Source organism: Lepus europaeus, chromosome 1 (genome assembly GCF_033115175.1).
Source record: "Lepus europaeus isolate LE1 chromosome 1, mLepTim1.pri, whole genome shotgun sequence".
Classification (NCBI taxonomy): Eukaryota; Metazoa; Chordata; class Mammalia; order Lagomorpha; family Leporidae; genus Lepus; species Lepus europaeus.
In genome coordinates, this window is record NC_084827.1 from 47,422,160 (window position 1) to 47,431,791 (window position 9,632).

Here is a 9,632-nt window from a genome sequence, read left to right on the forward strand (position 1 = left end):
AAAAAAAAAAAAAAAAAGCTCAGATCCACTGGTCCACTCCCCACACGCTCCCCAGCCCTAAAAATGAGGAACTCACGTGTTGCCTCACAAGGTGCACGTGGCAGGAAGCTGGAATCGGGGGCAGGAGCCAGCAGGTGCACACAGGTACCCCTATGTGGGACACGGGCGGCCTGACCTGCGTCTTAACTGTAGATCCAAAGGCCGGCCCCTGGAGCCTTCGCTCGGCCAGACTCCACGTCTGCTGAGTCCGGCCCTGCCTCAGCTCCTCCACCCAAGGCCCCTGCTTCCTAACCGACCTCCAGGATAGGGGACCTGGTTCCTCCTGCCGTTTGCTGTTCTCAAGACTCCAGGGCTCTCCCTGAGTCCAGCCACAGAGACCTTGCCATCTGATACTCTTCTGAGCATGGCGGCCACCTCACCGTCATTCCCCACCACTCTTCTCCGTGTGTCTTTCCTTTGTGTGGCAGCCCCCTTGCTTGTCTGTACCTGTAACCTGCCAAGCTGAACTTTCCCAACCTCCTGCTCCCTCCGTGGTAGTCACCAGGTTGTTCACCATAGCCAAAACAGGACCGAAACGCAACACACTCTTCCTCAATACCTACCACATATCAGGCACTGTGGCAGGCCCAGAGAAGAGTCTGCTAATGCCCCGGGGCAAAGCAAGGTATCTCTCAGCTTTAATCCCCTTCAAATACGATTGTTCCATCATCTATTCTGATTTTCCAAGCACCGAATGCTCCCAAGATGGAACTTGGCCTCTGCACACGAAGCATCCAAGGATTACACACATGCATATTATCTACAATGTGCCAGACACTGTGCTGGACACACCCACCCACCCCACCCCCCAGTGCAGCAGGAGAGACTACACAACAGTGCTGAGGCCTGAGAGCCATTAATCCTGCCCTGGAGGATAGAAAAGGGGCGTGGAGAAGGGAGTGTTTTTATCCAGCCTGTAGCGCTGAATTCAGTTTCATTTTTCCAGGCAGAAGCAGGGAGGGGAAGGAACAACCAGGCAGACAGAACAGTCTGAGCAGGGGCATGGAGGTAGAAAGTACATCCAATCAGTGTTTGGGAACACAAAGTACATAGGTGTTTACGAGCAGCATGTAGTACAGTCTGAGTCAAGAAAAACTTCTTGGGTCCGAAGTTCCAGCAGTGCCTGGGCCGGATGAAGGAGTTAGAGAGCAGAGCAAAGTGGGGAAGTCCTTTGGGACTCAGGTGATTAGTCTCAGTCCCCTGTAATGAAGGGCTCTTCCCCATCCAGGGAGAGATGGGCTCGTTTTCCCACCCTGGCCCTTTGAGGAGATGAGGCTCAGCCCCCTCCATCCCAGTGTGCGAACTCTCAGGACTTCACTGGTCCCCATTATCTACCAGAAAGTGCCCTCAGGGAAGGCACCAGCATCAGCCCTCTGCAATACATTGGTGTCATGTCATCCCCAAATGCAGACCCACAGCTGGAGCGATGGCCTGGCGCTGAGTTTCCGTGTTAACCACCAGCATGCAAGGTCGCTCAGTACCTAAGGCATTAGACCTCTGTTTCTTTCCAACAAGAGTCGCCTTTCAGCTGGCATCATTCTCTCGATGCTTAGTTTCTTGTAGGGGATTGTTTTGTCTACGGGAGGCTGTTATCAAGAACATCATTTTCCACGTTACAAAGAGTACTCTGTATGAAGATCCTCTTGTGAAGTTTTTATTTGTCCTAGTTTCTAAAACAACCACGCTTCTCCTAAACTAAGAGGTCTTTTTGAGATATTCTGAACATTGGGTGAGAACACAGAGTTTCCTCTCTGCTAGAGACGAATTTGAAGACCACCCATCTAGGATTTATGATATATAGTTTTTAGTTAGCATCTTTCTCCAACCCATTGTACAGGGTTTCTTTTGTTATCCCTTTGATTTTTCCATCCACTTCTAACTAATGTTATTTTTGTTCAGATCTATAAACAGTCTGCCTTAAGTTCTCTGTGGCCCCACCTCACACCTGCATACAGGCTATTCAGAATACTTGACTGAAATAGAACAGTTTAATTGTAACCTTTAGGTTCTAATAAGCTTCCTGACAAATCTTTGAGGCGATGACAATAGAGCACTTCCCCCATTAAACAGAGCTAGCATGAGAATCATAGATAATCCTAATTCAAACTCAGCAAGTGAATAGCCAAGGGTTAGATCCATTCTTCTTTCAGGTTTCCCAGAAAGCGTCTCTTCCTGTATTGTTATCTTTGCTCCTAGATGAGAATGGAGGATTTTGATTTTAGGAAAAATATTCCACCTGACCTTGGACAGTCTAAAGCAGCCACAGCTCATCAGGGGTTGAGAAATTAGTAGATTGAGCAAGAGTGCAGTTTAGGGCACTGATGGCTGGGGACGGTTAGCAAATCAAGTCAAAGTTTGGGTCTTGGGGTGGTAATGAATTCCTTTGTTCCCAAGACTTATGGGGGTGAGGTCGCTCTGTAAAAACAATTCTTTTCTTTTCACACTGGATGCTATAATTAAGGCATTTAAGTCAACAGTGGAATTAAGAGCAGATGTACTATGCAGGTTCAGTCTATTTATTAGCTACTAATGGAGGGTGTTCTAGCTAATGACACTAATAATAATGTAGCACTCCCCACATCCACACTTATTAACAAGTCCCCAAAAAGATTCACCCCTTACCCCTTCTTCTCCACCCAGTACTACAAAACCTGTGACAGGCAGTTCCCAGGGAGAGGGTGAGGATGTGCGGGGGTCAACACCAGGCAGCCCTGGCAGAAGGGAAGACTGTCGCTCCCACCGGTCACTTCTGGGCTCTGTGTTTTCCCCTGAGCTCCGGGAGCCACATCCTCCTAGTCCCTCAAACCACGAGCCCCTGTGCCGAGGCAGTGGGTCGGGGTGCTCTCACGGACTTGGGCTGAGCACAAAGAGCAGAAATGAAACTTGCTGGGCCTTCAGTGGGAGGAGCAGGTGCTCTGCTGTGCCCCCTGCCCCCCAACACAAGAAAGCCATCTGCAGATGTAGCCAGAGTGCCACACACTCCCATCCTGCCCAGCCCAGAGGCAGCCCTCCCCCTGCCACTGCCCACCCCACCCCTCCCCCTGTACCATCTAAGAAGGCATGTTGGCCAGATGGTCTGGATGGGAATGTGACCTTAGCATTGAGAAGTGTGTGTTTCCAGTAACACAGCCCCTGGTGGTATTTGCTAGTAATAGCCAGCCATTCACTTAGCACTTCCGTCTCACTGCAGCCATAAGGAGTGGGTTCTTCTTGTTCCCATTCTACAGATGAGGAAAACTGAGGCGCAGAGAGCCCAAGTGACTTCTGCGATGAGCACAGCTGCTCAGTAATACAGCCAAGACCGGGGCCCACACAGCCAGGCGTGGATCAGTGGAGGGCTCCGCCTCTCCACGCTGCATTTAAGCAAAGGGGGATCCAGTCCGACTGTGACTCTTGGTCCTCACAGCCAGCCGGAATTTGGATATTGTGTCAGGCTAGTATAGAACATGCAGTTCAGCTGGGGAAGAAATTTCTTTCTCATAGACGAGACCCTTGTGTGTGAAGAGCAGAACTAACCTAATAAATCTGAGCCTCACTAGGAGTGAGATGGCCTTCGAGTAAAGCAGAACAGGCGCTCTCTGTTAGCACATCTCCTGGTGCAGCTGGGCTGGTGGCTGTGTGTGCCCCTGCTTACCAGGTATTTACCGAGCACCTGTGGCTTGGTAAGAACTTGACCTCCAGATAATTTCCCTCCTGGAACATTTTCTATTAAAAAGTCTTTGACCACCTGGTGGGCTCACATAGCAGGGTGTCTGCTTGGTGCCATCAGTGTATAGAAAATAATTAAAAATCAAAATGTGCTCTGATTGAAAAGCAAAAGGCATTCCCTTCCATACCCCTGTGAAAACGGCGTGAGTTGACAAATTAATGAGACTGTGGCCTGGGGTGAAGACTGCGCTCAGCCTGCGTGACTACCAAGAAGGCGAGAGCCCTCGGTGGGTCTTCTAGATGAGCACAAGAAAATGATTTCCGGCCTCAGCGGAGGCATTAAGAATGCAAGAGCATTAATGCATTGGGGCTGCTTCCAGGGGACAAGGGAGAGAAGGGAGAAGACTGGCATTTACTGAGCCCTTGCTACGTGCTGGCCTCCACGCCGAGCATTTTATATGAATAGATTTCATCTCAGGTGAGGCACACACAGTGCAGCTTTTACATACAGAGTGATATAGACCAGGTCATCTAAATGCAAAAAGAAAAGTCAAAGTAGTTTGGCCTGTAAACTTGTACTCTTTTTTTCTATATAAGTATTTTTGTATTAATTTTCCAAAAACAGGATTGATACTATGTGTGTTGCCTTATACTTGCTTCTTAATGCAAATACTTTGACATGCTTATTAAATATTCTTCCACAATATCTTTCTAGGAGTTGAAGAACATAAAATCATAGGATCTTTGCATAAGCCTGTGTTCTAATCAATACCCTACTATGGTAATAGTAGGAATCTGAATTTCCAGAATTTTAAAGATATTCTAATGAACAGCCTTGCAGATAAATCACTGCAAAATTACAGGTTTTTTTTTTTTTTTAAAGTTTATCTATTGATTTACTTAAAAGCAGAATGACAGAGAAAGTAGAAAGAGAGAATCTTTCATCTACTTGCTTACTTTCCAAATGCCCACGACAGCTGGGGCTGGACCAGGTGGAAGCCAGAAGCCAGAAACTCCACTGGGGTCCCCCACCTGGGGACAGGGACCCAAGTATTTGACCCATCTCCTGCTACCTCCAGCAGGAAGCTAGATCAGAAGCAGAGATGGGGCTTGATCCCAGGCACTTCAATACTGGGTGTCCCAAGTGGTGGCTTGAACACACTGTGCCACAACATCTGCCCCCAATTATGCAGGTTTTTTTTTTTTTAAAGTAAATTCCTAGCATGAAAATTGCTGAGTAAAAGGATGTAGATATTTTTAAATTTGAGTTTATGGAGGCATATTTCACATACAGAAAAATTCGCCCTTTTTTGGTGTACAGTTCTGTTAATTTTGACAAACGCATTAGGTAACCATGGCCACAGTTAAGTTACATAACAATGATAAGCATCTTAAGCATCTAGATTCCTGTTACCAGTTTGTCCCTCACAATGGTATACCTACTGCCATCAGCTGTCAGCCGGCAAGAGGTGAACATTGGCTGTTGTCTTCAAAAACGCCTTTGAATTTCTAGGCATTTCCATCTCATTTGAAGTTAGATTTATTTGAGCACCAATGAAGTTGCATATTTTATAGGTTTATTGTCTATTTTATGCCTTAAGGTATGTCTTCTCATTTATATGTTTGGCCTGTGTTTCCAGTGAACTATTTCTCTCTCTCTCTTACTGATTAGTAAGAATATTGGGGGCAGGAGGTCAGGGAATGATCTGTCATGTCCAAAATGTTTTCTTTTATCATTACTCTCTTTTAAGAATTTTTTAGTTTTTTTTTTAACCCCCATGAAGTTTTAAGTTTCGGTAATCTCTGCTTTTTCCTTATAGATTCCTTCCTGGAAGTCACCTTCAGAAAGTTCTTCCCCACTCCATGATGATTTAACTATTTGCTCTTCTTAACATTTAAGCCTTTAATTTATCTGGAACTTATTTTGGCATATCACACAGAGCAAAAACGTACCTTTTTTTTTTTTTTATCCAAATGATGAACTAGCTGTTCTAGCCACATTTCTCAAATAATAGATGTTCCCCCCCCCCCAATTTGGAGAAGTCATCTTTAATATATATCATATATATTTTTTATGTCTGAGAACATTTTGTTCTGTTCCACACCTTTTTTTTTTTTTTTTTTTTTTTTTTTGCTTTTTGGGAAAAGAATAGATTCTGTTTCACACTGTGCTTAATACTGTAGTATAAAATGTTTTCATATCACCGTGGCAGGCTCCTGGTTTTCATTACTACGCTTCCTCAAAATGTCCTCTCAGGCCCTAACTATTCCCGATGAACTTAAAACCAGATCTGAGCCTAAACATCCAGTGAAGATGTTTATTTAAATTTCATGTTTATAAAGGAATCTGAGAATGAGTCACATTTACATCTCTATAAATGCAGTCTTTTCACTGAGGAACATGCTGTGTGGTTCCACCTATTGAGGTTTTCTTTTTATTTGTAATTAATAATTTTATTGATTTGAAAGAGATGGGGGAGAAGGGAAGAGAAAGCACTGTCTTCCATCTGCTGGTTCCCTCTTCAAATGCCCACCACAATTAGGGCTGAGCCAGACCAGAGCCAGGAGCCAGGAGCCAGGAACTGGATCTGGGGATCCGCATGGCCGGCAGGGACCCAGCTGCTTTAAGCCATCACAGCTGCCTCCCAGGTGTGCATTAGCAGGAAGCTGCAATCAAGAGTGCAGCCAGGACTCTAAGCACTCGGATAAGGAGATGCAGGCATGACAAGTGGTACCTTAACCACTGCCCCAAAAGTTCTCCCTAAAGTGTTCTCTCACGTGACTCAGTAAAGTTGTACATTTTTTTTAAAAGATTTATTTATTTGAAAGACAGAGTTACAGAGAGAGGTAGAGACAGAGAGAGAGGTCTTTCATCCGCTGGTTCACTCCCCAGATGGCCGCAACGTCCAGAGTTGTGCTGATCCAAAGCCAGGAGCCAGGAGCTTCTTCCGCTTCTCCCACACGGGTGCGGTCGCTCAGGGACTTGGGCCATCTTCTACTGTTTTCCCAGGCCATAGCGGAGAGCTGGATTGGAAGAGGAGCAGCCGGGACAAGGAGCAGCCGGGACTAGAACCGGCGCCCATATGGGACGCCGGCACTTCAGGCCAGGGCATTAACCCTCTGTGCCACAGCGCTGGGCCCCAGGTTTTGCATTTTAGAAACATGGGATCACCTTGTTTTGTGTGCATGTTTATTATTGCAAGTATCCTGTTGTGGTTGCCATTATTCACAGCATCTGTTTTGTCAGTATGCTTTCCTCCTGGTGACACCTGTCTATGGATTAAACTTTATAGAAAGTTTATTAAAGACTAGTTACAAAATTATTTACATTTGGCCGGCGCCGCAGCTCACTAGGCTAATCCTCCACCTGCGGTGCTGGTACTCCAGGTTCTAGTCCCGGTTGGGGTGCCAGTTCTGTCCCGGTTGCTCCTCTTCCAGTCCAGCTCTATGCTGTGGCCCGGGAGTGCAGTGGAGGATGGCCCAGGTCCTTGGGCCCTGCACCCGCTTGGGAGATCAGGAGGAAGCACCTGGCTCCGCACAGCGTGCCGGCCGTAGCGGCCATTTAGGGGTGAACCAACAGAAGCAAGACCTTTCTCTTTGTCTCTCTCTCTCTCACTGTCTCTGCCTGTCAAAAAACAAACAAAAAAATTATTTGCATTTGTCTTCCCGTCAGTGTTCCAATAAGACAGTTACATCATTTGTAAATACTAATAATCTTTCACTTTTCTGATTTTAGACTTCATTTCTTTTTCTGTCATTATTTAGAATTATTTTCATAATGTCAAATAATTTCTTCACATTGTAACATTTTAGTGACTTTAAGTCACATTTTTTTAAATCAAAAATCATTATTAATCCAGTACCTTATGATGAGCTAATCTTGCAGTTTTAGAATATGCCCTATTTGGCTATGTTATTTTTAAAAATATTTTACTCAGTATTTTATTGGAAATACTTATGCCTATAGTCATTAACTTTTAATTTTATTTAATGTGCTATCTGTGTCAAGTGATATTATTAAAGCTAGGCTGTTCTCGTGTTATAAAACTTGCATCTTTTTCTGTGTTTGGAATAATTTAAATGGCAAACATACCTATTGTTCAATGCATGGACCTAACTCAACTGTACCACCTGCTGCAGTGTTTTGGGAAGCATTAGCCATGGCATTCTTTGTGTTTTTGTTTTGTTTTGAGAGAGAGACAGACCAACCAACAGACCTCCCATCTGTACTTCACTCCCCAAATGTCTGCAATGGCATTGACAGCCAAAGCCAGGAGCCGAAAACCCAATCCAGGTCTCTCACATGGGTGGCAGAAACCCAGTTACTTGAGCCATCAACTGCTGTCCCTCAGGATCTGCCTTAGCAAGAAGCTGTGGTCAGGAGCCAGAGCTGGGAATCGAACCCTGGCACTCTGATGTGGGACACAGGTATCTCAACCGCTGCGCTGAGCCAAATGCTAGCCCAGGCATAGCATTTGTTAAAGCCCGCTCTCACCCACTGTTCAAAATTTGTATTAGAATCCTGAAGTTCATGTGGCAGTTTTAAGAATCAGACAGTGAAAAACTAATTTTTGACTGTTTTCTTAGAGTAGAACTAAGTGTAAAATAAAGAAAAAAAAAAATAACCAAATCTTGGGATAGGTGTTGTGGTGCTGTAGTGTAAGCCACAACTTGAGACACCTGCATGCCATATTGGAGTGCCTGGTTGAGCCCTGCCACTCTGCACTTCTGATCCAGCTCCCTGCTGATGTGCCTGGTAGGCAGCAGGGGATGCCCAAGTGCTTGGACCCCTGTACCCACATGGGAGGCCAGATGGAGTTCCTAGATCCTGGCCTAAATATTGTAGGCACTTAGGGAGTGAACAAGTGGATATAATCAATCTCTCTCTCTCTCTCTCTCTCTCTCTCTCTGTGTGTGTGTGTGTGTGCACGCGCGTGTGCACGTGTGTGCCAGTGTCCCTATTACTCTGCCTTTCAAATGAATAAATAAATATTTTTTAAATGTAACCAGATCTCAAACACATTTCCATCATTTCTTTAGATTTTATAAGGGCTTGGCAACATTTTTTTTCTTGCTTACATAAATTTTATTGATTCCATTATGGTGTTCAAAAAAGTGACTCTTTAGAGACTATAAAAATTTCCACCTCAATCTCCAAGAAAAGACAGTGACATAGTAGAGTAAGAAATAAGGTGAAACGTATCCGTATCCATTAGTTTTCGCTGAGCGTACCCTGGCATAGGCACACTACAGTGTTGTCATGAGGCTCTCCATCTGAGACACACACTTGCTTATTTGTGGTGTGCTGTTCTCCCGGACAGGTAGTGAGTGCAGCCCGTGGTCTCCAGCCTCCTTGGGTTCACAGCAGCAGTGACGGTGTTCTCTCCTCTCTCCTGCAGGACGTCTGTGTCAAGGCCTATCTCGCCCTTCGCCATCACACAAACCTGCTGATCGTCCTCTTCTCCATGATGCTGATGACCGGGATGCCCCAGCTAACAAGCAAAGAAGACATCGAGTACATCCGGGACGCCTTAACGGTGGGGAAGAGTGAGGAGGACGCCAAGAAGTATTTTCTTGATCAGATTGAAGTTTGCAGAGACAAAGGGTGGACTGTGCAGTTTAACTGGTTCCTGCACCTTGTGTTGGGCATCAAACAAGGAGAGAAGCATTCAGCCTAATAATTTAGGCCAGAATCAGAAACACAGGAATGGTCTACAGCTTTTGATCGGCTTGTCAGTCGTCCAGTTTGGATTTAAAATGCAACAGGCCACTGTGAAAGCTGACACTGCAGAAATATAGTTCTTTACCTTGCTGAACTCTTCACTGGAAGGAAGAAGGTTGGCACCGACTTTTGGTTGGTTGACATCCTCCGTGCTGTGTTTACCTGCAGGTTGGTTTTTTCCCATCCGTCTCAGTGTTGTTGGAGAACGTTCTAAGACTGAGCA

The 9,632-nt window shown here is 45.4% G+C and overlaps 1 protein-coding gene across 1 annotated transcript in view; it reads left to right on the forward strand.

The window, feature by feature from the left end:
- The window catches only part of PIK3CG (phosphatidylinositol-4,5-bisphosphate 3-kinase catalytic subunit gamma), a 30,075-nt gene extending 20,710 nt beyond the window's left edge, over positions 1-9,365 (forward strand). Inside the window, exon 10 of the mRNA XM_062198905.1 lies at positions 9,087-9,365. Within this exon, the coding sequence (XP_062054889.1) occupies positions 9,087-9,365 (279 nt within the window). The remainder of the gene's footprint in view (positions 1-9,086) is intronic.
- The last annotated feature ends 267 nt before the right edge of the window (positions 9,366-9,632 follow it).